Raw genomic sequence first — 26,823 nt, 5'->3', positions numbered from 1 at the left:
TGTGCGCCACTACCGCCGGTGGGCCTGGGGCTCGCGGGAGGGGAAGGAGGAGGAGGAGGAGGAGGAGGAGGAGGGGGAGGTGGTGGAGGTGGAGGCTGAAGCAGAGCGAGAGGCGGCCGCGGCGGGGTGGCTCGGCGGTGCGGCGCGCGGCCCAGAAGCATTGGAATACTGAATTGAGACGGCTACGCCTGAAGACAGCAGGAGTGGCGGGGCAGCCGCCGTCGCCGGAGAGATGAGCCGGGAAGCCTGAGGCCGGAGACGCCCGCCCTCGGGCCTGTCCGCCCGGCTTCCCCGCTCTCGGTGAGGACGCCCCCTCCCCTCCCCCCAGCTCTGCCACGGCCTCTCCCATTCCTGGACCCCATTCCTACCTAACCGGTGCTCAGGAGGCCATCGAAGGGGCTTTTTAAGGCCCTTGCACGCCGAGCCGCCCGAGCCTGTAGGATCATACCGGTGCTGGGACGCATTCTGGTCCCCGGGACGGAGCAGGAGAGGGGGCTGGGCCAACCTAGCTCGGCTCAGTTCAGTCCCAGCGCGCCTTGATTCGGCTGCCTCAGCACCGCTTCGGTTCTGTTTCAGTTTCCTCTAAAATCATTCCCTTTCCATTAGATTTTACGACCTGAACCATAGCCCTGGTATCCCCATTCCTTCCTGAGACTACCTGAGCATGCCCACACACCCCACTCATTCCACGGTGATGGAGAACTCTGTTCCCACTCTAGATCACGGTTTCTCTGCGGAAATTGTGTTCTCCTCAGGTATCTCTGTACCATGTCAGGATTCCCGTACTGAGCCTTCTCCCTTATTAGGGTCTCAACTAGGCTATCCTTGGTGGTATTAAAATAGAGAAGTGGAGCCTGAAAATACTAGGTTTGATCTGGGGATCTGAGAAATAAGAGCCTCGAGGCCTGCCACTTAGCCATTCTTCCTTGCCTCTGTCTGGGCAGGAGAGAGATGATGGCACAGACTCTGAAGGGCACCTTGTGGACCATATTAACTAGAAAGATATGAAGTTAGGAGTTTTGAAGTTTTTTCTCTTTTTCTTAGTTTATTTGCATTTGATTGCAGAAGAGGCGTGCTGAGGAAGAGAGGCAGAATCTGGGGTGTAGGATGTTTGGATTCTGACGCTCTAACCTTTGTTTTACAGGTTACTGGAAGATGAAAGAGACTATACAAGGGACCGGGTCTTGGGGGCCTGAGCCTCCTGGACCCGGCATAGCCCCAGCTTATTCAAGTCCCAGGCGGGAGCGTCTTCGTTGGCCCCCACCCCCCAAACCCCGACTCAAATCAGGTGGAGGGTTTGGGCCAGATCCTGGGTCAGGGACCACAGTGCCAACCAGACGCCTTCCTGTCCCTCGGCCCTCTTTTGATGCCTCAGCTAGTGAAGAGGAGGAAGAAGAAGAAGACGACGAGGAGGAAGATGAGGAAGAGGAAGTGGCAGCTTGGAGGCTGCCCCCCAGATGGGGTCAGCTGGGAGCCTCCCAGCGGCCTCGCCCTCCCCGCCCTGCTCATCGGAAAACGTGTTCACAGCGCCGTCGCAGAGCTATGAGAGCCTTCCGGATGCTGCTCTACTCAAAAAGCACCTCGCTGACATTCCACTGGAAGCTTTGGGGGCGCCACCGGGGCCGGCGGCGGAGCCTTGCACACCCCAAGAACCATCTTTCACCCCAGGAAGGGGGTGTGACACCACAGGTGCCATCCCCCTGCTGTCGTTTTGACTCCCCCCGGGGACCACCTCCCCCCCGGCTGGGTCTGCTAGGTGCTCTCATGGCTGAGGATGGGGTGAGAGGGTCTCCACCAGTGCCCTCTGGGCCCCCCATGGAGGAAGATGGATTAAGGTGGACTCCAAAGTCTCCTCTGGACCCTGACTCGGGTAAGGTGGGAATGGGGCAGAGGAGGGCATGGGGAGAGCTAAGATCCTGGGAGACCAGGAGCCTCTTGCTGTGGTGAGAACTGGGTCTAAGGAAAGTATGAGGGCAGAGAGAGGGAGGGTCCAGACAGCAGTGAAATGTCTTCAGCCCCACTTTGAGCAGGAACTAAGTCTGGGAAGAGAGTCAAGGCTGGGATACAGGATCCATAAGTAGGTGTCCTGTGCATAGATGAGAAAGGGAGTCGCGGTTTAGAAAAGTCAGTCATGTCCGCTTGAAGTCCCTCTTCGTGTGGCCTCTCAGGATAAGTGCCCCTGCGTGTACATTTCTAGAGGGTGCCATTCTTACAGTGGTGGGATGGGATCTTTCTGAGTAGTGGAGTACATCACCTGGACAGTTGTGTGTGACATTCTCACTCAGAGTATGTCTCTTTCGGAGAACCCCACTAAACAACTTCAGGCTTGCTTTTTATTTATTTATTTATTTATCTATTTTTAAAAAATGTTTGTTTACTTATTTTGGTTGTGCTGGGTCTGAGTTGCGGCAGGCTTTCTATTTCTTTATTAATTATTTGAGTATTTATCGAGCCTTTGCTGTATGCCAGGTACTATGCTAGGTGCTAGGCATATTGTGGTGAGAAATATTTCTGAAATTTACATCTCTCTGAATCCTGGTGTCTTCTTGCTTTCCTCCTGTTTATGAGTACAGGTATACCTCATTTTATTGCGCTTCGTTTTATTGCAATGCAAAGACACTGCATTTTTTACAAATTGAAGGTTTGCGGCAACACCGAGTAGAGCAAGTCTGTCAGCGCCATTTTTCCAACAGTATTTGCTCAATTCATGCTTGTATCACGTTTTGATAATTCTCGCAATATTTCGAAGCCTCCACCCATGAAAAGATTACAACTCACTGAAGGCTCAGATGATAGTTAGCATTTTTTAGCAGTAAAGTATTTTTTTAAAAAGTATTTTTATTTTATTGGCATATAATTGATTTACAAAGTTGTGTTAGTTTCAGGGGTACAGCAAAGTGATTCAGTTATACATATACATTCTTTTTTTAGATTCTTTTCTCATATAGGTTATCACAGCGTATTGAGTAGAGTTCCCTGTGCTCTATAGTATATCCATGTTGGTTATCTATATTATGTATAATAGCGTGTGTATGTTCATCCCAAGCTCCTGATTTATCCCTCCCCCTGCCACTGTTTCCTCTTTGGTAACCATAAATTTTGTTTTTGATATCTGTAAGTCTGTTTCTGTTTTGTAAGTAAGTTCATTTTATCTTTTTTTTTAAATTAGGTTCCACATATAAGTGATATCGATATTTGTCTTTGTCTGACTTACTTCACTTCGTATAATAATCTTTAGGTCCATCCATGTTGCTGCAAATGGCATTATTTCATTCTTTTTTATGGCTGAGTAATATTCCATTGCGTGTATATACCACATCTTCTTTATCTGTTCCTCTGTTGATGGACGTTTAGGTTGCTTCCATGTCTTGGCTATTGTAAATAGTGCTGCCATGAACACTGGGGCACATGTATCTTTGCGGATTATGGTTTTCTCCGGTTATATGCCCAGGAGTCGGATTGCTGGGTCATATGGTAGTTCTGTTTTTAGTTAAGGAACCTCCATACTGTTCTTCATAGTGGTTGTACCAATTTACATTCCCACCAGCAGTGTAGGAGGGTTCCCTTTTCTCCATCTCCAGCATTTATTTTTTGTAGACTTTTTGATGGTGGACATTCTGACTGGTGTGAGGTGATACCTCATTGTCGTTTTGATTTTCATTTCTCTGATAGTGATGTTGAGCATCTTTTCATGTGTAATAAATATTTCTAAATTAAGGTATGTACATTTTTTTTTTTTAGACATAATGCTGTTGCACACTTATTATAGTAAACATAAGTTTTGCATGCACCAGGAAACCAAAAAGTTTGTGTGACTCGCTTTATTACATTATTCGCTTCATTGTAGTGGTCTGGAAGTGAATCCGCAATATCTCTGAGGTATGCCTGTAGTAACTTTTCCTGTCTTTTATAACCTCTTGGACATAATTATCTCATGCTTTAGGGTTTTCATCCTTTAGAGTTTGTATTGGTAGATTTCATTCCAATTCATCCTTTTTGTGGTCTTATAATTTGTGTGCATCATTTAATCTTCCCATTGGCCTTTGATCTGAGCCAGTTTCTTGCCTCCATTCTGTTTCCCCTGCCCTGCAGGCCTCCTCTCTTGTACTCTGCCCAACGGCTTTGGGGGACCACCTGGGCCAGAAGGGGAGCGAAGTCTGGCACCCCCTGATGCCAGCATCCTCATCAGCAATGTGTGCAGCATCGGGGACCATGTGGCCCAGGAGCTTTTTCAGGGCTCAGATTTGGGCACTGCAGAAGAGGCTGAGCGGACTGGGGAGAAATCTGGCCAGCACAGCCCCCTGCGGGAGGAGCATGTCACCTGTGTGCAGAGTAAGGAACCCTAGAGGATCTAGTCTCTTTCCCACAGCTGACTCCTAGATCGGAGTCCGGAGGCCTTACCTCACTCCTCTCTCCCTCCTCCACTCAGGCATCTTGGATGAATTCCTTCAAACTTACGGCAGCCTCATCCCCCTCAGCACTGATGAGGTAGTAGAGAAACTGGAGGACATTTTCCAGCAGGAGTTTTCTGCACCTTCCAGGTGAGGCATGAAAGAGATGCTCTTTGGAAGAGGGCTGGGACCGGGGAGATGGGGTGAGAATGCTGCTGCCTTTTCTCCCCTAGGGATGTAGTCAGGGAGGAGGAGGGAGCTAGAGCTGAGGGGAGGAATCTGCAGGCAAAGCGCCAAGCCCCTGTGAGCCAACAGGGAGGGGCTTTACGTGGGACCCTGAAATACCACGTGTACCTAAGTATTCATGTACCTCTTACTGGGGAGTAAGCCTTTAGCAAGTCCTCAAAAGGACCCATGACCGAAAAAAAGGAAAAAAAAAAAAAAAGGTTAGTTTTAGATTCTTATTCTAGGCAGTAGAAGGTACTTCTGTGTGCCCTAGCCCCCTCGTCTCTTGTGTGACTCCACCCTTGGCCTACCCAGGAAGGGCCTGGTGCTGCAGCTGATCCAGTCATACCAGCGGATGCCAGGCAATGCCATGGTGAGGGGCTTCCGAGTTGCCTATAAGCGGCATGTGCTGACCATGGACGACCTGGGGACCTTATATGGACAGAACTGGCTCAATGACCAGGTAAGGAGGCATGCAAAAACAGGCCCAAGAGGGGATTCAGGGAGCAGGGTGTCTGGGGCCCTCTGCATGGGGGAGCCCTGTACCCATGCCACACCCTCCATGGCAAGTGGCCTCCCATCTTCTCCCCAGGTGATGAACATGTATGGAGACCTCGTCATGGACACGGTCCCTGAAAAGGTAGGCCTAACCAGATACTTCAGTCCCTGCAAGAACTTCCGCAGTTTTAAGCAGCTTTTTCAGTCCCTTTCATCTCTTCCATTTTACATGAAGAGGGTCTTTCTCTCTGGGGAGAGGCAGTAGAAGGTAATTTGTTCAATTCAAATCTGTAATCTTGGTCCTGAACTTAACAATTCTAGTCCTTTTCTCCAGTCTGTAGTGTTTTTCCCCTATGGCTAACCCCACAGATTGGGGTGGGAAGCTATAAGATGAGGTTAAAAATAGTTTGTGTTTTTACCCTCAGTGAGTTGGACTAGAGTTTGTTGAAACCAGTCCTTAGAGCCATAATGAAATGGAGTGGGCTGGGGAGAGGACACTTAGCAGGAGGGCCTGAGGTCTTTTAATTCCATCCAGCTCTTTTGTATCATTGGCACAGGTGCATTTCTTCAACAGTTTCTTCTATGATAAACTCCGTACCAAGGGTTATGATGGGGTGAAAAGGTGGACCAAAAACGTGAGTTATGAATTCACATCTACTTGTGTAACACCTTGCCTCTAAAGAAGAGTTCTGTTTCCTGTGAGCCCTTTCCTCAACCCTGTTCATTCAAACTTTCGAGTATTTATTAAATGTTTTCTGTGTGCCAGGTGCTGTTCTGGGCACTAAGGATACAGTGTTAAATAAGGAAAACTTCTTGCCTTTATGGGGTGAGAGTAAATATGCAAGTTAAATTTCAGCTAGTGATAAGTGCTGTGAACAAGTTAAAACAGTAATGTGGTAGCATGGGGGTGGGTACTTTAGATTGGGTGGTCTGGGAAGGCCTCTCTGTTAGCTGAGACTTGAATGACAAGGAGCTAACCCTGTGCAGATCTGGGGCAAGGGTGTTCTAAGCAAAGGGGACAGCAAGTACATGGGACACAAAGTGAGAAAGAACGTTTGAGGGTCAGAGGGCCTGTGTGGTTGGAGTAGAGTGAGCAAAGGGAAAACGATAGAAAATTTGGTCAGAGAGTAGATAATGTGAGGCATGGAGGGTAGATTTTTTTTTTTTTAATTTACTTATTTATTTATTTTTGGCTGCGTTGGGTCTTTGTTGCTATGCACGGGCTTTCTCTAATTGTGGTGAGCGGGGGCTGCTCTTCATTGCAGTGCGCAGGCTTCTCACTGCGGTGGCTTCTCTTGTTGCGGAACACGGGCTCTAGGTGCGCGGGCTTCAGTAGTTGTGGTGCACGGGCTTAGTTGCTCCGCGGCATGTGGGATCTTCCCGGACCAGGGATCAAACCCACGTCTCCTGCATTGGCAGGTGGATTCTTAACCACTGCGCCACCAGGCAAGTCCCGAAGGAGGGTAGATCTTATTCTTTGTGTTCTGAGAAGCCATTGAAGAGTTTTAAGCAGGGTGGGAAGTGCCTCATGTTTTAAACTCCTGTTTCAATGATAGATTGAAAGAGGCAAGAGTGGAAGCAGGCAGGCTAAATGCAGTAGCCGAGAAGTCCAGATGAGAAACTTGGACCAGAGGGGTAAAGGCAGAAATAGAAGTAGTTTTATCTAGGATAAATTTTGCCAGTAGAACCAGTAGGACTTTCTGATGGATTGGACATGAGAAATGAAGAAAAGATAAGATTCAAGGGATGTAGGGGAGGCGGCTTGGCGGTGGTGGGGGGAGTTCTTTTCCCCTGTCCAGTTAGTTTACCTGCCCTCTGATTCAAAGGCCAGGAAATTTCTACAGTGAGGTGGGGCCGTTGACTCCAGCATTTCTTAATTCCTGTCTCCAGGTTCAAGAGCTTACACCCTCAGGGACCCGGCAGGCCTTCTTCTGGTAGAGGCAGGGTGACATGCAATGGAAAGAACTTGGCTTTCTGTATGCCGGTGTTTAAATCCCACCTCTGCCATTTCTTACTTCTGTGACCTTGAGCAAGTTACTTTACTTTTCCAAGCCACAGTTTCCTGATGTGAACTTTCTCAGAGGATTGTTGTGAGCGTTAACTGATTGAGCATCTATTAGGTGCCATGCATTGTTCTTAGTGTATCATGGATATTAACTAGTTTAATCTGCATAACAAACAGGGTAGGCACTGTTATTTTCACCCTCTTACAGAAAAGGGAACTGAGGTACAGAGAGTTATTAAGTAGCTTGCCTGTGGTCATACGCTAGTAAATGGAAGAGCTGGCTTTGAACCCTGAGAGTCTGGCTCCAGGATCCTGAGCCTGGGTTCTTAGCTACTAAGCACTTGTACCTTTAATGTGTGAAAAGTACCTGGCCCTGTCCTGGGCTCTCGAGTGTTTGTTCTGCACCACCTCCTCTGTCTTGCCTTCCTCCTTAAGCCCAAGAATCCAGACATCCAGATGCTGAGCCTTGCCTCACAGTCCAGGGGCTGGGTGTTGAGTTCTCCCACTTGGCTCCTTGCCTGCTCCTCCTTTAGAACCCTCCTGGCAATAGGCAGGATTCCTGTGCTGTCTTACCTGACCTCCAGCACTGCTTCCTTAGGTGGACATCTTCAATAAAGAGCTACTGCTAATCCCCATCCACCTGGAGGTGCATTGGTCCCTCATCTCTGTTGACGTGAGGCGGCGCACCATCACCTATTTTGATTCGCAGCGCACCCTGAACCGCCGCTGCCCTAAGGTTTGAGAGGGAACGGGAAAGATGGGCAGAATGTGGGGAGGAGATCCAGTGGCAAGGCATTTCAGGCAGAAGGGTGGGTTTGGGGTCTCTGAGGAGCAACCTGGGCTTGGTGCCTGTGACCACCACAACGTGGGTTCAGTTGGGAAATGTCGAGGCATCACTTCCTCCTTCATTCCTCCTTCCTTCCTCCTACATAGCATATTGCCAAGTATCTACAGGCAGAGGCAGTGAAGAAAGACCGGCTGGATTTCCACCAGGGCTGGAAAGGTTACTTCAAAATGGTCAGTTTCTAGAGGAGGGTTATGGGGGGGTGGGTTTGGGGGCATGGTAGGAGGCAGAAGTTGAAGCCATACGTGTAGGGTCTCCTCCAGGAGAAGGGCTTACCTTCTTTTTATTCTCTAGAATGTGGCCAGGCAGAATAATGACAGTGACTGCGGCGCCTTTGTGTTGCAGGTAAGCAGATACCAGTTGGGTTAAAGAGTTGGGAGGGAGGCGGGAAGCTGTTCTGCCTCTCTCATTTGGCTCACAGCCACTTAGGGAGTGGGAGTAAGCTTCTGTGTTAGAATGCAGAAACCCTGATTTCATTGTCCTCTCTTGGTTTCTCCATACCGCATTGGGACTGGGTGTGTGGTCCTTGGTCTCTGGCCCTGATATAGCTGCCTCCTGATCCCCTAATGCAAAGTATTTTCTCTGTTAACACTAGGTATTTTATGTACCAAATAGGAACATTGGCTTTAGAGTCAGACTTCTTTTGAGCCCCAGTCTATGGGACTTTGGCTTCCTTTGTGAAATGGGAATGTTCTCGGAAAGATCCAGTGAGATGTGTATCATACAAAATATGTAGCACAGGTCCTGATTTGGGGGGGATGCTCAGTAGATGGTTCTCATGGCCTGCTTTGTTAACACCCAGTATTGCAAGCACCTGGCCCTGTCTCAGCCATTCAGCTTCACTCAGCAGGACATGCCCAAACTTCGTCGGCAGATCTACAAGGAGCTGTGTCACTGCAAACTCACTGTGTGAGCCTCGTATTCCAGGCCTCAAGCCCATTCATTAATGGGCAGGGGGACATGGGAGACCCTTCCTTCCCAAGAAACTCCAGTTCCCTTTGTCTCTAGCCTCTTCCCACCCAATTCCCTTTGGATTTTCATATTTAAATGTTTTAATTGATTTCTGTATTTTTTTTTCTTTGAGAGAACATTTGTTGATTTCTGATGTTCAGGGGTTAGCCATGGAAAATCCCCTTTTTCCTTCTGTCTACAGGGGAGTATGGCCTTGTGGCCTGGGTGGGGCAGTCATCTCCCTTCCATGTGCAGGGCGGGGGGGGCAGGAAAATCTGTGCTGGGGTGGTGGGCGGGCAACGGGATTACTGCCTGCCAGATCTTCAAACTTTTTTTTATATATATATATATATATTAAATACCATGGTCCTTCTCTGGTCAATAAAGGATCCTTTGGAGATACATAGTGGTGGTCTTCCTTAAGGGGCCTCAAACTAGTGGATATCTCTCCGGCTTTCCTCCAGTCAATGCTGTTAGCTACCCTTTCATGGATCTTGAGACTTACGGGGGGCCAGCTTTCCATCCGTGGCTCAGACAGTGCCAAGACCATGTCTTCAACCAAAAGAATCCCCCAGCAGGGGGAGCCAGGGCTGGAAGGAGGGAGAGTAGGTAAGCCTCAAAAATATGGGAGCTTGAGAGGTGCTGAAGTTGGGAACACAGCATACTTAAGGGAGCCCACCAGGATTCATGACATCAACCCCAAATGCTCTTAAGCCCGTTAAGTCAGTTCCTTCATCCTTTCTCCCTCCAGCCCGGGGGTATGGCCCTTGATTCCATTATCCTTGTACATTCGGAGTCGGTGTCCGATTTATCTTTGCTGCAGGAGAGAACAAAATTAAATGTGGGTCCAGTGGAGACCTGGAGCAGAGGTAGAAGGAAGTGCTGGTCCCGGGAGCCCGGAAGTCCCTGGAGGCTGAAACCTCGCCCCCCTTGCGTGATAGGGTCTGCTAGGCCACATGACCAGGGCACTCTCGCCTCCGCACGTGTAGGGGTGCAGGGCACCAAGATGGCTGCCAGGCCTCGAGGCCTGAGTCCTGTATGTCACTTCCGTACCGGCAAGAACGGCGGGCCCTTTAGCCAATGAGGCTGTGGGGCGGGCCTTCACCTTGATAGGCACTCAAGCTATCCAATGGTGGCTGCGTGCCAGAGCGCCGACGAATGAACGTCACGCCGGGTTGCTCAGCGGCGGCAGGCGGAGCTGAGGAGGCCAAGCCAATGCGATGGCTGGGGCGGGGTCGGGCTCTCTATAAGTTGTCGATAGGCGGGCACTCCGCCCTAGTTTCTAAGGATCATGTCTGCGAGTCAGGATTCCCGGTAAGGAAGACATTTGCAAGAGATTGTGGCTACTTACCCTGCCGTCCCTTCCGAGGACCCCGCCGGGGGACGCTGAGGTTCACCGCCCTAGGCCCCCCCCCCCCCAGGGTTGCGGGGCGATCAAGCCGGGAGCACCCTTGGGGGGGTGAGGGGCGGGTCCACGGCCGACGTTGCCGCCAGGGCCTAGGCAGAGGCCGAGGACGGCCCAGGTTTCGGGGCTCGGCGCGCGAGGTGCGCGAAGCCCCGGCGCTGAGTCGGGTGGCGAGGTCGCGACCTGGCGTGGGAAAGAAAGGTGGAGGCGACCGTGCGTGGCCCGGAGCCGCCGGTCCGGTTGCCTCACTGCCGGAGGGAGGGCTCGCGCGATCGGGATTCCGGAGGATTCTGACGGTACCACTCGCCGAAGGCGGGGGTGCCTGCGTCCTCAAATCAAGTCGCTGAGTCGCGTGGAGCTATGGGTCGGGGGAGAAGAAGCCGGCCCTTCAGTGTGCTGGTTTTCTTGACGGCCAGGACCGAGCCTAACCCCGAGGAGCGGCCGCGTGAGGCACCAGGAGCCCACCCGGCGCCGGGCGGGCGGGTCCATTTTGCCGCACAAGCCGGGCAATTGGCAAACTGCGGATGGTCAGGTCCACTTTCCTTCGGGGGTGAGCGGCCTGAGGTATGGGAGGGCGACGCCATTTCGCGACGGGGGCGGGCGGGATGTGGTTTGTTCCGGGGGGGGGGTGGACGCCGCCGAGTGGTCGAGGGAGCAAGCACATGGCGTCCCGAGGTGTTCCCCTCCCCCAGTCCGCTTCGCTTCTAAGTGTTGTGCAATCTCCCCCTTTGCTAGCTCGGCTGGGGCTCATTGTGCGCGAGGCCGCCACCGCCCGCGGCCTCCCACATCCGGGCACTGCGAGGGGGGGAGATGGGCTCGAGGGAGTGGGGGAGGGCGCGAGCTGTATGACGTGGGGGGAAGGGGAAGTCCTACCCTGGCATCTGGGGAGGGGAGGGCGGGACTTCCGGCGCGCAGGGGCCACGGTGGGAGGTGCACGCGTTGGGGCTTGGAGCGTCAGGCTCAGGACACGTGGGCCCGAAGGCAGGCACCACCTCCGCGCCCCTTAAGCGCAGATCGGTTCCTTCCAGCCTCTGGGTCTTCTAGGAAGGTTATTCTATCATGTCGGGGTCGGCTTGACTTGATCCGCTCCCGAGATGGGGCCTGACTCAGTTGTAAAATAATTATTCTGTTTTCTGGGAACACGTGGGGCTTGGATTAGGGAGTGAAGGCTGGTGGCATCATGCAAGGTTGGTTTGCTGGTAGGAAGAGGCTGGCTGTCAGGATTTCTACATACTGTATTTTTAAACCGACAGATCTAGAGACAATGGCCCCGATGGGATGGAGCCCGAAGGCGTCATCGAGGTGAGGTTGGACCCCTCCCACCATTATCCTTTAACTCTGGGAAAGGCAGTGCCACTAGCATTGTTTTTTGGCTTTTGAAGTGGTGGTTTAGTGAATACACCAGTGATTGAAACCCAGGATTCAACTGTACTACGTAATGTAAAACTCCCAGGTAGTTAGACATGACACCTTAACTCCCTTGCAGAAATTTGTTTAAAATACTTAAGTTTTTAAAGTGTGTTTAAAACATGTCACTCAGATTCTGTTCTCCTTTCTACAACATCCAGGTTCACTGTTTACAAGTGGGCTGGCCCCTTAGGGGGGGGTTTCCCAGGTCATATAGAACCATCAACCATCTGGCTTCCATGGGGAGAAAGCGAGGTTGTGGGCTCTGAAGCTATGGTGCAGGCACAAGGTCCTGTATACTCCAATGCAAGAGCACAGCCCTATTTCTCCTATTTGTTTTCTACAGAGTAACTGGAATGAGATTGTTGACAGCTTTGATGACATGAACCTTTCGGAGTCACTTCTCCGTGGCATCTACGCCTACGGTTTTGAGAAGCCCTCTGCCATCCAGCAGCGAGCCATTCTTCCTTGTATCAAGGGTAAGACCCTTCTGCCCCAGAACAAGTTCTGGACTGTCCCTGGCCTGGGTAGAGTGGCGCCTTGGTGGTGGTGCTTGTCTCATATCAGCCAGGGACAAAGTAACTCCTTGTTTATCCCAGCTTGGCTTTTGGTTTGTGCCCATGTCTGGTTCATGCCCTGGAAACATGGATTGCTGGTTTAATTTCAACAAGGTAGTGTTTTAGCCAGATCATGCTGGCTTTTTACAGCTGTATTTCTAGCCCAATCTTGTGCAGTACTAAATGACTGAAACCTGGCCTGATTTTCCAGATCTGTTCTTGTTTGGATACTGTGTTGTCATGTAGAGTCTGAAGCACTTATTGCTGGGCACATATTTCTATTGGTTGCTTACTGATCTTATTCAGCAGGGCTGTTGAACGTCCCACGAGTCCAAAGAATGCTTTCTACCATATCAAATATCTCTCCTAATTTGTGTTTAGGTTACGATGTGATCGCTCAAGCCCAGTCTGGGACTGGGAAAACGGCCACTTTTGCCATATCAATTTTGCAGCAGATTGAATTGGATCTAAAGGCCACCCAGGCCTTGGTCCTGGCACCCACTAGAGAGTTGGCTCAGCAGGTGAGTTTACCTTTCTTCCCTTGGAGGACTTATTTAGAAGTGATTAGCATAAACCAGAAATCAGAAGTTATGTGCCCCAACTCCTACCACTTTTGGAAGAACTGAAGTATGGGGAAAAGAGATGATGTAAAGTCAATTTATGACTTTTATGTCTCAAGACTTACTAGGTAAATTGTAAGCCTTTTCCTCACCAAACACTGTAAGCATCCCTTACTCCACCCATTTCCTGAGTCAGACGGGAAGGCTGCTGGGTGGAGCCTGGCCGGCTGGGCAAGTTTGGCTGTTTTATGAACAAAACCCCCTGGCAATGGGCAAAGAGACACCTGATTGGTGGTGGTGTCTTGTATCAGTCAGGGGCAAAGCAGATGTCTAGTCCTTTCTTCATCGTAGCTTGATGCCTGGGTTGGTGGCCAGAGCTGTTTCATGGCTGGGGCACATAAAATGTTGGGCTATTTTCCTGGGTCTTGGAGGGGAAGAAGACCAGAAACACTTGTCTCATAAGTTGATTATTGAGTTTAAGGGAATGTATTCTTACAGTGTTCTACAGAAGTATCGTGGTCATTCTATGCCTAACTTCTGAACAAAGGCAGTGTAAACAAGAAGTTACAGTAGAGCTCCACTCGAGGGCCCTTAACGTTTAGAACATGCTTTAAGAGTGAACATGCCATCTAATATAGGCAGGAGTACAACAGTACATAGATGTCATTCCACGCATAAAACTAATTGCTGTGACCCATCAAATAAATGGGTCACACAGTTGACTTCCAGAAAGCTGTGAGGTCTAATCGGTTAAGAAGCCATATTGAAGTTATTTCAGGGGGCCATTATTGTGAATCAGTGTGTACATTCAGGAGCCAGACTGAGTTCAAATTCTGAGACTGCCATTTATCAGCAGTCTAATCTTAATTAGATTGTTTAACCTACCTGTTTCTTGCTTAAGAAGTGAGCTTAATAGTGTTTGTCTCAGAGCTGGGAAGAATAAAATACATAAGCACTTAAAATGGTGCGTGGCAGTTGTAGCTAATACACAAGCACTTATGTTTTTCTGCTTCAGATACAGAAGGTAGTTATGGCCTTAGGAGATTACATGGGTGCCTCGTGCCACGCCTGCATTGGGGGTACCAATGTGCGTGCTGAGGTGCAGAAGCTGCAGATGGAAGCTCCCCATATCATCGTGGGTACCCCAGGCCGTGTGTTCGACATGCTTAACCGGAGATACTTGTGTGAGTGTATAATTTTCTAGCTCTCTGGGTCACTTCCTTATGCATGCCTTTCCAGTTTCTTAACGTGGCCACAATTTGATTTCCAATGATATCCTCTGAGAGTTGCTCTGTGATGAACCCCATGCGTGTCACCTGAGCCTGGCTTCCCTGTCATCTCAGCCCAGGTAGTGTTCTACTTCCCAGGGCTATTGTCTGGCCTGGCAAGGGGGTCCCAGGCAGAGGATCAGTCTTTGTTTTCTGAGAGCAGACCGCCTGTCCCTGTTTTTTTTTTATCAGGAAAGTTAGGTGTAGTTCACACTTCTCTAGTAACTACCTGTTGGTGTTCTTCTTTCTGCAGCTCCCAAGTACATCAAGATGTTTGTACTGGATGAAGCTGATGAGATGTTAAGCCGTGGGTTCAAGGACCAGATCTATGACATATTCCAAAAGCTCAACAGCAACACCCAGGTGAGGAGGACATTGGGGTCTTGCTGGCATGGCTGACAGTTGCTTTGTATAGGTTGTGGTGTGCTTGGGGTGATGATGGAGCATTATCAAGTGCCAAAGGAGGGACTTCCCTGGCAGTCCAGTGGTTAAGATCTGGCATTTCCAATGCAGGGGGTATGGATTCGACCCCTGCTCAGGGAACTAAGATCCCACATGCCACGTGTTGTAGCCAAAAAGTTTTTAAAAAAAAATAAATCTTGGATGATATCCAGATATCTAAAAAAAACACAAAAGTGCCAGGGGAGCCATGGAGTTCTGGAGTATCCCCTACCCTGAGACTGCTCTTTTTTTCCATTAGGTGGTTTTGCTGTCGGCTACAATGCCTTCCGATGTGCTTGAGGTGACCAAGAAGTTCATGAGGGACCCAATTAGAATTCTTGTCAAGAAAGAAGAGTTGACACTGGAGGGTATCCGCCAATTCTACATCAATGTGGAACGAGAGGTGGGGCCCCGTGCAGGAGGCGGACCTGGTGGTAAGTTGTTGGGTATAGCCCCTGACTGATCTCCTCCCCCCACCCCACCAGGAGTGGAAGCTGGACACACTGTGTGACTTGTATGAAACCCTGACCATCACCCAGGCAGTCATCTTCATCAACACCCGAAGGAAGGTGGATTGGCTCACTGAGAAGATGCATGCCCGAGACTTCACCGTCTCTGCCATGGTGAGGTTTCTCCACCTTGTTTTACCAGCAGCGTCACATGTCAGGGTCCTACTCACAGTCAGTTCTCTCAGAACCAACCCACCTACTTGTTACACCATTCTATTTCCTGTTCTAGCACGGAGATATGGACCAAAAAGAACGAGACGTTATCATGAGGGAGTTCCGCTCTGGCTCTAGCAGAGTATTGATTACCACTGACCTACTGGTAAGTAGAAGGGCATTTGGACAAGAGTGGAAGGAAGATGGAAGAATCCAAGGTGATTCCCTCTTCCAAGGGGCCTGCTAGTGCCCCTCTTCAGGAAAGTAGCAACTTGGAATAAAATCTGGCACGCCTCAGGTTTCTGGGGAGAGGGGATGTTTGTTTCCTTGCCTTCCTTTGGCTGCCTACATGTATGCTTAAGTCTCTTCTGGATAGACTTACAGTGTCCTCTCATTCACACACTGAAGCTGCCTTCTTTCTGGACATAGGCCAGAGGCATCGATGTGCAGCAGGTTTCCTTAGTCATCAACTATGACCTCCCCACCAACAGGGAAAACTACATCCACAGGTAAATGCAGATCTGGACTGTTAACCAACCCAGTCCCCTCCTGCCCAGTCCTCCCTGCACGGAAGCTTCTGATTTTCTCCGTCTCCCTTATCCTCACTTACTCTAAGGGTCCCCTTGTTTTCCAGAATCGGTCGAGGTGGACGTTTTGGCCGTAAGGGTGTGGCTATTAACATGGTGACAGAGGAAGACAAGAGGACTCTTCGAGACATTGAGACCTTCTACAACACCTCCATCGAGGAGATGCCCCTCAATGTTGCTGACCTCATCTGAGAGGGGCTGTCCTGCTACCTAGCCCCAGCCAGGGCTCAATCCTTGGGGGGCGCTGAGGAGCAGCAGGAGGGGGGAGGGAAGGGAGTCAAGGGATGGACATCTTGTCATTTTTTTCTTTTTTTTTTTTTTTTTTCTTTGAATAAATGTCACTTTTTGAGGCAAAAGAAGGAACCGTGAACATTTTAGACACCCTTTTCTTTGGGGTAGGCGCCGTCTCTTCTCCCAAAAACACTAATCCATTTCCCTAACCTAGTCAACCTCCAAACCCCAGAGGCTCTCCCCACCCCACCTGAATTCCTCTGAAAATGATTCAGTGGGGGCTACAATGTCACTCCACCTCATTTGCTGGACCAAATCTGGAGGGAGAACCCCTGAGTTAGGTGGCCCAGGGGGTTGTCCCCAGGTGGGGGGAGTAGGGGAGAGAAAATGGTAGCCATTTTTACATTGTTTTGTATAGTATTTATTGATTCAGGAAACAAAGACAAAATTCTGAATAAAATGACTTGGAAACTGCCTGCCTTGGCTTGTCATTTCTTACCTCCCCTTCCCTCCCATCTGCTACTGGGTACAGCTCTACTCCCTTCTGTTGAGCTTTTGTTGCTGTTGACTGGAAAATGGTCGTGTTAACTGGATAATATGACCTTTCTGGAAGGGGCTGGGCAAAGACCATCATAAGTACCTCACGTGTCTCAGCAAAGAGGAAGCAACAGACGGAGAGGAAAGGGAGTGGAAATAAATGTTCAAATCTTACATCCTATTGAACTCTCCCAGGGAGGGGCTGCTGGCTCCATAATCACTCGTCACAACCACTAAGCATGTTTTGCTGAGGCAGACAAATGAATCCCCAAGGATCCACTTACCCAAAACTCCATCTCACTATCCACATGACACATGCTGATAGCCCCTACTTCGGTGACACCAGGGCCAATCATCTAACTCTGACAAAATTTTAATGACTAAGAGATTGGTGGCTGGGACTGAGGTGCCTGAGTCAGGCTGGGGGTTGGGTTACCTCAGTTACAGGAAGTCGAAGATTTATTTCCTCTTTTTCCAAACGAAGGCAGAGGGTATAGGGTTGATTGAGCAGGCAGCTGGTACCGACACAGAACCAAGCTGGACTCCGGGCGGAGGCTGCTCTGTCATGAGGTTGGCTGTGCTCTTCTCTGGGGCCTTGCTGGGTCTACTAGCAGGTAAGGAGAAAGGGGACCGAAGGGGAGGGGACCCCTGGGAGGGAGCCTGCCCCTGCGTTGCTAACCAGTCTTTCCTCTGAAAGCCCAGGGGACAGGGAATGACTGTCCTCATAAAAAATCGGCCACTCTGCTGCCATCCTTCACGGTGACACCTACAGCTACAGAAAGCACAACAAGCCCTGGAACAACCAGCCACAGAACGACCACTTACACAGCTAGCACCACTCATAAAACTACCACCACAGGCACCACCAGCCACGAGTCTTCAACAGCCACTCAAGCCACTCACCATCCTGCTACCACCACCAGCCACGATTCTTCAACAGCCACTCAAGCCACTCACCATCCTGCTACTACCACCAGTCATGGAAATGCCACAGTTCATCCAACAAGCAACAGCACTGCCACCAGCCCAGGACCCTCCACCAGATCCCCCCGCCCAGGACCACCTCCACCCTCTCCAAGTCCTAGCCCAGGCTCCAAGGAGGCGATAGGAGACTACACTTGGACTAACGGTTCTCAGCCCTGCATCCGGCTCCAAGCCCAGATTCAGATTCGAGTTCTGTACCCAACGCAGGGTGGAGGAGAGGTAAAGCTGAAAAACAGTAGAGGACATAAGGGGAAGGGGATGAGGCCTTCTGCTATGGTTCAGAAGGGAAAGAGGAAGAGTAAAGAAGCAGACGAATACAGGGCGAAGACAAAGGGAAAAGGGAACCTTGGACGGCACAACTGTGCAGTCTTGTGACCCTCTCTCGTCTTTAACTTCTGCAGGCCTGGGGAACTTCCGTTCTGAACCCCAACAAAACCAAGGCCCAAGGGGGCTGTGAGGGTGCTCATCCCCACTTGCTCCTCTCATTCCCCTATGGACAGCTCAGCTTTGGATTCAAGCAGGTACTTAACCCTCATCCCTCACTCTCACCCTCCAAGTGCCCTACCCCTACCAACTTCTTGCCGCACTCCTTACTCTGTGTACCTGGATGCCACTCTCCCCTGCTGCCCTGAGTCTTCCTGGTCACCTCCCCAGGAGCCACTGCAGAGCACCATCTACCTGAACCATGTGACTGTGGAGTACAACGTGTCCTTCCCCCAGGCAGCGCGTGAGTAACCTTCCCTTTCTCATCACTTGCACTAGATGTCTGGGCTCCTGAAGGGACCTAGGCTGGGGGTATGGTGGAGATGTGGATATGGAGCTGACCCTTCCTCGTTCTTTCAGAGTGGATATTCTCCGTTCAGAATTCATCCCTTCGAGATCTCCAAACCCCTCTGGGCCGGAGCTTCAGTTGCAGAAACGCAAGCGTCATTCTTTCACCAGCTTTCCACCTTGACCTGCTCTCCCTGAAGCTACAAGCTGCTCAGCTGCCCCCCACAGGGGCCTTTGGACCAAGTAAGACCTATTCCTTCCCTCCTAGAATTTTCCCACTGCACTGAAAGCCCTCCCCCCCCAAGGCCTATAATCTCCCTTCCTGCACCCCCAAATTTCCTCCCCCTCTCAAGGTTGTCAGAGCTAGGGTAACTGTCCTCCCCTCCTCTATGACTCTGCCCAGGCTCCCCTTTTGTTTTTTGCTCTGAGTCATCTAGGTGAGCCAGCCCCTCACCAATCTCCTACTTCCCAACATCCCCCATTCCCTCCTCCCTCCTTCCACCTTTATTCCAACCACCACCATTGTGATGCCTACTTGCCCTATCTTTCCACCAGGTTTCTCTTGCCCCAGTGACCAATCCATCTTGCTGCCTCTCATCATTGGCCTGATCTTACTCGGCCTCCTCACCCTGGTGCTTGTTACCTTCTGTGTCATTCGGAGACGCCCACCCACTTACCAGCCCCTCTGAGCATTTGTCCCAACAGCCAGGGCACCAGGAGGTGCCCCCATTTCTCACCACTCAACTGACTCAGAGACAAAGTTATCTTCCTTCCCTGTCTTGATGAACAAAAGTAGAGATAATGCAATCGGGAGGGATGAGGAGACAGATGTTTATTAAATATGACTGATTCCCCCTCCCCCATCTCCAGTGGGAGAATAATAAAACTTGATCAAGTCTTTATCCTTGGTTTTCCTTGTCCTTCCTGCCAGAATTAAAAGCCATAAGTTTCTTGTCACACACCTTTCTGTACCTTCCATGGTTGAGTCTTGGGGAGCCAGGAACAGCTGGTGAGGAGGGATGAAAATGTCACTGTGTGGCCCAATGCCCTCATGGGTTCATCCTTCGAAGCCTGACACAGCTGGTGTCAAATCGGCCTCGCCTCCCTTCCTCCTCTTCTGCTGGGGCCCCTGGCTACTCCAGTTCCCTCTCTCCTCCAATCCAGTGGAGCCACCCATCCCAGCAGCCTTCTTCCCAACCTTCATATTACAGTTACAGGCGAAGTAGACAGCAAGAGCAATGAGTGTGGGTGGGAAGGTCACAGCCCTGCCCTGCTCTGTTTCAAATGCCCTGCCCTACCCACTGTGCCCAGGCCTAGCGAACAGCCTGGATTAAACTCTCCCCGCACCTGGGATGCTCCTATCTCACCTGCAAAGGGTTTTCATCAACCACGGGAACAATGCGTACCCTGAACTCCACATACAATCACCCTCTATGCTCCTGGGAACAACATGCCTCCAGCCTGGGCTACCCGCGGAGCCAACCCTTAAGTCCCTGGTGGTGGCGCACCTAGTGGTGGTGGATGGCACCTCCCAAGGCAGCCTGAATCCAGATTCTTCAAAGGACCTCCCCGACCAATAAGTGCCAGACCCTTTACAGTCAGCTATGAGCATCCCCGAGGCCAGAATGGGACCCTTCCAGTTGCAGGAGCCGTGTAAGGCTACAGAAAGCAGCCACCAGGACCTGCAGACCCAGCCCTTTGAGCGCAGCACGTGGCAGGGACCCAACAACCACACCACCGCCTCGCCGACACCCCGTTATGACCTTGCTGACCGTGGTGAGGGAGTCCCCGAAGGGTGTGGTACTCCCAGTAGGCGCCCAGCCACCAGAGCGTGATGGCCAGGCCCATCTGCACCGAGATGGCCGAGAGCTGGCGTCCCGGCACTGGGGGGCGGAGGGCATCGCTCCCGCCGCGTAATCCAAGATGCCCTTTCCCAAGGCTAACTGCTGGGCCCCCTCGGCCTGGCCCAAGCCCTGGCTCAGCACGTGGTCACAGGAGGCCGAGGAGCGGGCCTTGGCCTAGAGGTGGCGCCCTCGGGCCAGTGGGGTGAGAGGGAACCCCAGGGCCCTCGTTTCACAGGGGCGGCCAGGGCTGAGCCCACAGGGGTGTTAAAGGCGTTGCCGTCCCCCGAAACTGGTCTCACCTTCCCCACCTCCCCCTCCTCTGCTTCACTGTCCCGGCCCAGCAGTTGCTGGCGCACCCATCTGCGAAGGCCTGGGCAAACCTGAAGAGGGAGAAGCATGCGCCCGGCGCCTAAGGAGGGCTGCCTGGCTCAGACTGTCCCTCTCCCATCGGTGCCGTGTCCTCTGGAGACGCCGAAAGCACAGGAGAGAGAAAGCTACAGAGCCCCCCGCCCAACGCCATTTTGGAGACTCACGCTCCTTCTCTCTCAACTTCGAACAATGTAAAGTCAGCTGAAAGAAGACAAGATGGCGCCGAGCAGGAGGAGCGGAGAAAGGCTGGAGGATAAATCTTGTTGCCGAAGCGGAAGCGTAAACAAAGGCGCGAATGATGGAACTGCGCAGGCGTACAGCTTTGGCACGCTTTAAAATTCGAGCAGCAGGGTGGGCGCGTCCAAAAACGTGGTCTCCGGGCGAGACCTATTTTACGCGAACGAAGGTGGGATGGAATAAGGCAGGGGCAGCCCTGCTTAGTCGCGAGAAGACGGGAAGCGGAGTGCCCGGAGCGCGCATGCGCACCGTAAGTCAATGGCGGTTTAAGGGGTTGGCGGAAGCTAGCTTTGCAATATGGCGACCGAGGTAGACGGGCTGCTCAAACGGGTGCTGGTGCCGATTCTTTTACCTGAGAAATGCTACGACCAAATTTTCATCCAGTGGGACTTGCTTCACGGTGAGTTTTATTCGGCATCCGGTCAAAGTTGTGCTCCAGAGCCCTCCGGCCGTAAATGGGGCGTGAGTGCGGACTAAGTGACAGCAGTGACAGCTGCCACGGCGCGCGGGGCGGAAGTCGCTTCTGAGAGGGGCGGATATGTCTCGGGCTCCGTAGAGGGAGGACTTAATATTTGGGCGAGAGGGGGGAGTCGCCGGGTGGGAGTAGTTCTTTGCTTTAGCGACGGTGAAAGACGAAAAGACTCAAATTTTACAAAACAAAGTTTAAAATCTGATTAGATCGTTCCAACCTTTAATAGATCTCTATACCTTCAGGAGCAAGGTTACACTTGATTCAAAGCCTCTGATGAATCCAGGCCTTCTGCGGCGCCCCCAAGAATCCTGCCATCCCGGTGGCTTTCCTTCCAGCCTCCACGTTTGCTCATGGTCGAATTTTGGAATTAACTTGTCTGCCTTTCTCCTTCTATCTACGAGGCGACGCCAGAGCAAAACCTGCTTCCGACATCAGACCTTTAGGGAAGCCTTCGCGGTCTGCCCCCGTCAGTTCTTGGTACCCCAGCTGTGCTCCCGGGACAATGTTTTAGCCGCGTTCATGACCCACGAGAATCTGACTACTACTGGGCCAGGCACCTTGGGGGTAGGGCTTCAAGGCTAGAGAAGATGTCGGTGGCTAGAGCATAAAAGCAAGCCCTGGAAGGGTCAAGTCCCTGAGTAGGGGCCAGAGACAGTGTTCAGGAATGAGTGATACAGAGGAAACCTATCCTTGGAGAAAGAAGACATGTGAAGTGGTTGCCTAGTGGCTCAGAGGCGGCGAAAAAAGGATCAGAGGACTCTTGGGCATTGCTCAGCTCTATACAGGGAAGCAAGGGAGAGGTTTGGAAGTCAGATCAAGGAGTTTAGATGTGATGGCAGGGAATGGAAGGTTGGGTCAGAGGAAAGGAATGGTAAAAGCTGTTTTGGAAAGTCACCTTTTCTGAACGTGATATGATTTGGAGTAGGAAGAACTAGGCCTTTTCCACCTGCCTCCAGACCACCCAAGGCTTCCTTTGTTTGGCTATGTCAAGGTCTAAAGGAGCACTTCAAGCCTTTAGACCTGAGCTGCCTCCTGGAACCCCTGGCTTGGGTTCCATAAGTGTCATCTCTGCTTACCTCTTTTTGTCTTCTTAGTTCCCTGCCTCAAGATTCTCCTCAGCAAAGGCCTGGGGCTGGGCATTGTGGCTGGCTCACTTCTGGGTATGTTTCTTATCGTCTTCCCTTCCTGCTGTTGGGAGGTGGGTGTAGTGCTAAGATGCCATGAACTGGATGGGTCCCTTAACCAGAAGCGGGGCTAATATGCCTCCCAGTCTGCTCTGTAGCTGTCGTGCTGTGCTCCCAAGGGATGTCAGCCCCTCAGCCCTGCCCTTTTCATCCTCTTTCTCCAGTAAAACTACCCCAAGTGTTTAAAATGCTGGGAGCCAAGAGCGCGGAAGGGTTGAGTCTCCAGTCGGTAATGCTAGAGCTAATGGCGTTGACCGGGACCATGGTCTACAGCATCACCAACAACTTCCCCTTCAGGTGAGGGGCCCCACCCTTAATCTCCAAGGGTAAATGCTCACAACTCTAGTAAGGATTAGGGTGAGGGAGGTAAAAGGACAGGAAAGCTTAAGCCTTTCTGGAACTCTAGCCATCATCTATGGTGGTGAGAGGAGGTGAGAATCCCAAGAATGCCCAGTTTCCAATCCTGAGTCAAGCAGGTGGGGGCTGCCGGGAGGCAGGAGGTAAGGACAGCAGGGCTGTGGACAGGGAATAATCAGAATTGGGTCCCCAAGATGGATGGGCTATGGAGGCTTTCCCTGCCTCTTTTCAGGCCCACGTTTCTTCCCCCCAACTCTTGACTCTGCAGCTCTTGGGGTGAAGCTCTGTTCCTGATGCTCCAGACAGTCACCATCGCCTTCCTGGTCCTGCACTACAGAGGACAGACTGTGAAAGGTGCTGAGGATTGACCCAAGAGCTGGCTGCAGCTGTTGGGAGCCCTGCTGGGAATGCAGGCCTGGGAAAGCCAAAAGACTCATAAGTTGATGAGGACTCCTTATCTCCCTGTCTCCCAGGTGTTGCCTTCCTAGCATGCTCCGCCCTGGTCCTGCTGGTGCTGCTTTCACCACTGACGCCCCAGGCTGTAGTCACCCTGCTCCAGGCCTCCAACATGCCTGCTGTGGTGGTGGGAAGGGTGGGTGCTGGGAACAAGGGAGAGGATGTTGGGAAGGGGAACTGGGTGAGGAGCAGAGGGGAAACCCAAAGTTTGGGGGTGTTGGACTGAGGGGAATGCAGAAATGTCATGGGAACATTGGACAAGTTCAGATGACAAAACGAAGGTTCTCAACTCCTCCCCAGCTGCTCCAGGCAGCCACCAACTACCGCAATGGGCACACGGGCCAGCTCTCAGCCATCACAGTCTTTCTGCTCTTTGGGGGCTCCCTGGCCCGAATCTTCACCTCCATTCAGGTGAGTGCACCTCCTCCCCTTTAGAGGGCACCATAACCTCATCTTACCTCTCTCCCCATGGACTTAAAGCTGCTCCCTCTCTGGAGTCCTTTTTGGCTATGCTGAAGAGTAACCCTAGCTGTGTCTCTCACCCAGGAAACTGGAGACCCCCTCATGGCTGGAACCTTTGTAGTCTCTTCCCTCTGCAATGGCCTCATCGCTGCCCAGCTCCTCTTCTACTGGAATGTGAAGGCTCCCCACAAGAAGAAAAAGGAGTAGAGTTGAGCTGGCTCCTGGAGTACATTCCATGTTTCTATTCATCCACCCAACCTTGGGATCCTTCCCATCTGAACCAGTCGGCTGGTGTGACTTTTAATCATTCCCTGTTCTTCTGCAATTGCAGCTTTAGTGGAAATGCTTGGTTGACCCAGATCCTTAGAAACGATAGGGGTAGAGATTTACAGGCTGACATTTAATCATTTAGCTGAGATTCTTTCTTTAGCAGAAGTTTCCAGCTACTTACCTATTCTGGGCAAAACTCTTACCCTGTCCCCCCCATTTCCCCACTTCCCTTCTGACCCTAGAGGACAGAGGCTGGACAGTGGAAGGGAATAGGTGCTTGTGGCTTCCTGCCTCCTGCACCCTGGCTCAGGCTGTCTCCTGGACCCCAGTGCTTGGTGGGGGGCGGGGGAAGGGGGACAGAAGAATGACTCAGGCAGGGCCCCAGGGTGGGGTGTGGAGGTTCCTGCTCTGGCAGGTCCAGGCGGAAGGGAGTGGAGACTGCTGGTTCCTGCTGCAGTAAAGGGGAACAGAGATGGAACAATAAAGACTCAGAGACGTGGTGTAATCGTACAAAACTGTGTTCAGCCTACAAAAAAAAAAAAACAACTGTCTTGTTTTGTTCCCACTGGCTTTCAGGGCTTTGGTGGGTACTGCCCACCTCCTCTGAACTGTGGTCCAACACAGTTCTAGAACAGGGTTTGCAGCCTGGGAATGGTGGTGGTGGTGGTGGTAGTGGGGTGTTTCCGGGTAGAAAAGGAGGATGGAAACCTTTCTGGGAGGTCCATGTCCATGAGGGTTAGAGGTGGGTTAGGGGCATGGGGGCCCCTGGGAGGGGAGCGTTGTACAGAGTGGGAGAGCCTGGGGGTGGGTAGGGGCTGTAAGGGGGGAGCAGCTCCCCCTGGAGCCTTGGGTTACTCTGAGGGAGAGAGCACGGCGAGGGGGCCTCCGGTTTACAGTGGGAAGAGCTGCAAAGAGAAACACCGGGGTTAGAAGGCACTTGGTCCCCTGGGTTGGAGGTGCCGAGCAGGGTCCCCAGCTCGCATGTGGGGGCGGTTCTGAGCAGCTCTGCGCAGACAGGTAACTTGTCACCCACCTACCCATCCCTGGCTCTCTGGGTCCCGCCGGTAGGGAACCGGACCCCAGGACGGCTTAGAGCAGCGCCGCCGCAGCCGTGTTGGGGCACGCTCAAGAGCGAGCTTGCGTGCTACGCGCCTGTTTTCCTCTTTTGGGGCGGCAGGCCAGGAAGGGGTAGAGCTGGGCTTGGCCTGTCCTTGCCCCGGGGGCTGGGAGAGGAAGCTGGGTCACACGAGGGCCAGAATCGGGGGTGGGAAACGGGAAATTCTGGTAACCAGAACACGGTCACATCCAGGGCGCTGTGGTCTGCTCCTGCGGTGCCACCACCAACAGACTGTGATGGAAACATCCTCTAGGAAGACCCTGGCTCCCCGGAACTCTCCCACCCTTCACGGGGCGCCCCTCAAACTCCTCCGGGAGTGTCCCCTTCTTGGGTGGGCTCGGGGCCCCTGCCAGCCAGGCCCTCTGGTATCCGCCCCCACCCAGGCTGCAGGAGGGGGGCACGTCCTCATCCCGCTCCCCGGGCACTCACCCGTAACCGCCAGGCAGGTAGGCTGTCGAGTAGTTGGGGGGCTGGTACCCAAAGCCTCTGCTCCCCTGGGTGGTCGTGTACCCGGGCCCCCAGACCGGCCCGCCGCCAGCCACGCCGCCGCTTCCCTGGCCGAAGTGGGGCGACCCGGCGCCCGCGCTCTTGGTCTTGCGCCGGGGCCGGTACTTGTAGTCGGGGTAGTCGCGCAGGTGCCGGGCCCGGAGCCGCTTAGCCTCTTCCACGAAGGGCCGCTTCTCGTCCTCGCCCAGCAGCTTCCACTGCGCGCCCAGGCGCTTGGAGATCTCCGAGTTGTGCATCTTCGGGTTCTGCTGCGCCATCTGGCGGCGCTGGGCGGAGCTCCACACCATGAACGCGTTCATGGGCCGTTTCACCTTCTCTAAGGGAAGCCCCCCGGAGACCACTGGGCTCCCGGCGCCCTCCCGCTCCTGGGAGCCCGAGGACGAGGAGGTAGGGGCCGTGGGAGTGGGAGGTTCCAGGCTCCAGGCCTGGTCCTGTGAGGAGCCGGGTAGCGCCATCGGGGGTGAAGGGAAGCCTTAAGAGGGCGTCCTACACGCCCTCCCCTCCAAAGTGAAACGTTGATCCCCAAACCCGGTATCCTTAAAATGGAAGTGCCTTCCTAGTCCGGAGTCGTTACAGAGAGACTCGTGTCCTTAAAAGGTATATATATCGTCCCCAAGTTCAGAGTCCTTATAATGGAGCCCCTGCCACCAACCAATCCGGCACGTTTGGGGAGTCGAGCGCAAAATCCGCTGTCTGGTACCCAGTCCTGGATAGGTTGTGCTCTTTCCTTGTGGCCGCGAGGTCCCCGACCCAGCCTCGCTCCCCCTACTAGCTGCCGGCCACTGGCCCGGGCTTCGGTGAAGGCGGTAAACCTTCGCGGTCTGGGGTCCCGCAGCTGCCAGGAGGCACAGCCCAGGTGCCACAGCCCTCTCTCACCTGGCCTCAGCGTCTCTGGCTGCCGGGTGCGCCAGGCCCGGGAACAGCTTTTAACGACTGACTCCTCCCTACTCCCTCCCAGCCGACCGCGCCTCCTGAAGGGCGCCAACCTCCCCCTCCCTTAGGCCAACCAGGTGTCCTGTTCTTCCCAGCCCCCAACACTCCCCCCCAGGGGACCACGCCCCCTCCCCACCCAAGATCCAAGTCAGGCCTTCCAGCCCCAGTAGCTCTGAACAGCTACCCCTCCCTTCTTAAGCACTGGCAATTTAAAGTCAATGCCTTTGCACAATGGGATCAGGCATCGGGTGATCAAAAGCCCTCAGGCTCAGAGTTGTGCTGGGAGGGAGG

The 26,823-nt window shown here is 52.5% G+C and overlaps 5 protein-coding genes and 2 long non-coding RNA genes across 13 annotated transcripts in view; 4 read left to right on the top strand and 3 right to left on the bottom strand.

Moving 5' to 3' along the window:
- The window catches only part of LOC309650201, a 34,550-nt gene extending 33,881 nt beyond the window's left edge, over window positions 1-669 (bottom strand). The window contains exon 1 of the long non-coding RNA XR_014257448.1: window positions 369-669. This is a non-coding gene — a long non-coding RNA (uncharacterized lncRNA). The remainder of the gene's footprint in view (window positions 1-368) is intronic.
- SENP3 (SUMO specific peptidase 3) lies at window positions 55-9,023 on the top strand. The gene is made up of 11 exons (XM_082441260.1): window positions 55-300; window positions 1,145-1,870; window positions 4,093-4,332; window positions 4,430-4,541; window positions 4,932-5,079; window positions 5,209-5,256; window positions 5,672-5,749; window positions 7,718-7,855; window positions 8,053-8,136; window positions 8,258-8,308; window positions 8,766-9,023. Exons 2-11 carry the CDS (start codon window positions 1,156-1,158, stop codon window positions 8,874-8,876), a joined length of 1,725 nt encoding a protein of 574 aa, XP_082297386.1. The 5' UTR covers window positions 55-300; window positions 1,145-1,155; the 3' UTR covers window positions 8,877-9,023.
- A 1,247-nt stretch (window positions 9,024-10,270) lies between these two features.
- On the top strand, window positions 10,271-16,508 carry EIF4A1 (eukaryotic translation initiation factor 4A1). Its single transcript, XM_082441261.1, is given in 12 exon segments — window positions 10,271-10,799; window positions 10,801-10,883; window positions 11,573-11,621; window positions 12,073-12,205; window positions 12,665-12,804; window positions 13,859-14,027; window positions 14,365-14,474; window positions 14,812-14,955; window positions 15,038-15,175; window positions 15,291-15,380; window positions 15,644-15,723; window positions 15,849-16,508. Coding segments are annotated over 12 exon segments (1,401 nt in total). The 5' UTR covers window positions 10,271-10,679; the 3' UTR covers window positions 15,994-16,508.
- A 149-nt stretch (window positions 16,509-16,657) lies between these two features.
- On the top strand, window positions 16,658-19,226 carry CD68 (CD68 molecule). Its single transcript, XM_082441262.1, has 6 exons — window positions 16,658-17,183; window positions 17,267-17,772; window positions 17,955-18,074; window positions 18,208-18,280; window positions 18,397-18,567; window positions 18,880-19,226. Exons 1-6 carry the CDS (start codon window positions 16,946-16,948, stop codon window positions 19,011-19,013), a joined length of 1,242 nt encoding a protein of 413 aa, XP_082297388.1. The 5' UTR covers window positions 16,658-16,945; the 3' UTR covers window positions 19,014-19,226.
- On the bottom strand, window positions 19,140-21,545 carry LOC309650200. The gene is made up of 2 exons (XR_014257447.1): window positions 21,127-21,545; window positions 19,140-19,330 (listed from the first exon to the last, which is right to left on the bottom strand). It is a non-coding gene; the product is annotated as an uncharacterized lncRNA (long non-coding RNA).
- On the top strand, window positions 20,705-24,490 carry MPDU1 (mannose-P-dolichol utilization defect 1). 6 transcript variants are annotated; one of them, XM_082441275.1, is made up of 8 exons: window positions 21,033-21,174; window positions 21,489-21,712; window positions 22,341-22,406; window positions 22,595-22,727; window positions 23,056-23,141; window positions 23,261-23,370; window positions 23,544-23,654; window positions 23,790-24,490. In XM_082441275.1, the coding sequence occupies exons 1-8, from the start codon at window positions 21,134-21,136 to the stop codon at window positions 23,910-23,912; spliced, it is 894 nt and encodes a 297-aa protein (XP_082297401.1). In that variant the 5' UTR covers window positions 21,033-21,133; the 3' UTR covers window positions 23,913-24,490. The 6 variants fall into 6 exon arrangements, with proteins under 6 accessions (XP_082297404.1, XP_082297402.1, XP_082297401.1 ...); XM_082441274.1 differs by having other exon boundaries at window positions 23,261-23,379; XM_082441279.1 differs by having other exon boundaries at window positions 21,061-21,174; window positions 21,489-21,723; window positions 23,261-23,379.
- On the bottom strand, window positions 24,299-26,551 carry SOX15 (SRY-box transcription factor 15). 2 transcript variants are annotated; one of them, XM_082441281.1, is made up of 2 exons: window positions 25,522-26,551; window positions 24,299-24,426 (listed from the first exon to the last, which is right to left on the bottom strand). In XM_082441281.1, the coding sequence occupies exons 1-2, from the start codon at window positions 26,052-26,054 to the stop codon at window positions 24,345-24,347; spliced, it is 615 nt and encodes a 204-aa protein (XP_082297407.1). In that variant the 5' UTR covers window positions 26,055-26,551; the 3' UTR covers window positions 24,299-24,344. The 2 variants fall into 2 exon arrangements, with proteins under 2 accessions (XP_082297407.1, XP_082297406.1); XM_082441280.1 differs by lacking the exon at window positions 24,299-24,426 and adding an exon at window positions 24,478-24,880 and having other exon boundaries at window positions 25,522-26,538.
- Window positions 26,552-26,823: the final 272 nt, after the last annotated feature.

Source organism: Balaenoptera physalus (genome assembly GCF_965194825.1).
Source record: "Balaenoptera physalus genome assembly, chromosome: 20".
Lineage (NCBI taxonomy): Eukaryota > Metazoa > Chordata > Mammalia > Artiodactyla > Balaenopteridae > Balaenoptera > Balaenoptera physalus.
This window is presented reverse-complemented; position numbering and strand designations above follow the sequence as displayed.

Excerpts from the sequence above, each read along its gene's own strand:
- SENP3 (XM_082441260.1), top strand. The coding sequence starts at position 1,156 with ATGAAAGAGACTATACAAGGGACCGGGTCTTGGGGGCCTGAGCCTCCT. Across the intron at positions 4,333-4,429 it reads GCATGTCACCTGTGTGCAGA|GCATCTTGGATGAATTCCTT; the intron begins GTAAGGAACCCT and ends TCCTCCACTCAG. Across the intron at positions 8,309-8,765 it reads GCGGCGCCTTTGTGTTGCAG|TATTGCAAGCACCTGGCCCT; the intron begins GTAAGCAGATAC and ends GTTAACACCCAG.
- CD68 (XM_082441262.1), top strand. The coding sequence starts at position 16,946 with ATGACTAAGAGATTGGTGGCTGGGACTGAGGTGCCTGAGTCAGGCTGG. Across the intron at positions 18,281-18,396 it reads GTCCTTCCCCCAGGCAGCGC|AGTGGATATTCTCCGTTCAG; the intron begins GTGAGTAACCTT and ends TCGTTCTTTCAG. Across the intron at positions 18,568-18,879 it reads CACAGGGGCCTTTGGACCAA|GTTTCTCTTGCCCCAGTGAC; the intron begins GTAAGACCTATT and ends TCTTTCCACCAG.
- MPDU1 (XM_082441274.1), top strand. The coding sequence starts at position 21,134 with ATGCTACGACCAAATTTTCATCCAGTGGGACTTGCTTCACG. Across the intron at positions 21,713-22,340 it reads AGCCTTCGCGGTCTGCCCCC|TTCCCTGCCTCAAGATTCTC; the intron begins GTCAGTTCTTGG and ends TTGTCTTCTTAG. Across the intron at positions 23,142-23,260 it reads CAGAGGACAGACTGTGAAAG|GTGTTGCCTTCCTAGCATGC; the intron begins GTGCTGAGGATT and ends CCTGTCTCCCAG.
- SOX15 (XM_082441280.1), bottom strand. The coding sequence starts at position 26,054 with ATGGCGCTACCCGGCTCCTCACAGGACCAGGCCTGGAGCCTGGAACCT. Across the intron at positions 24,881-25,521 it reads TACCTGCCTGGCGGTTACGG|CTCTTCCCACTGTAAACCGG; the intron begins GTGAGTGCCCGG and ends TTCTCTTTGCAG.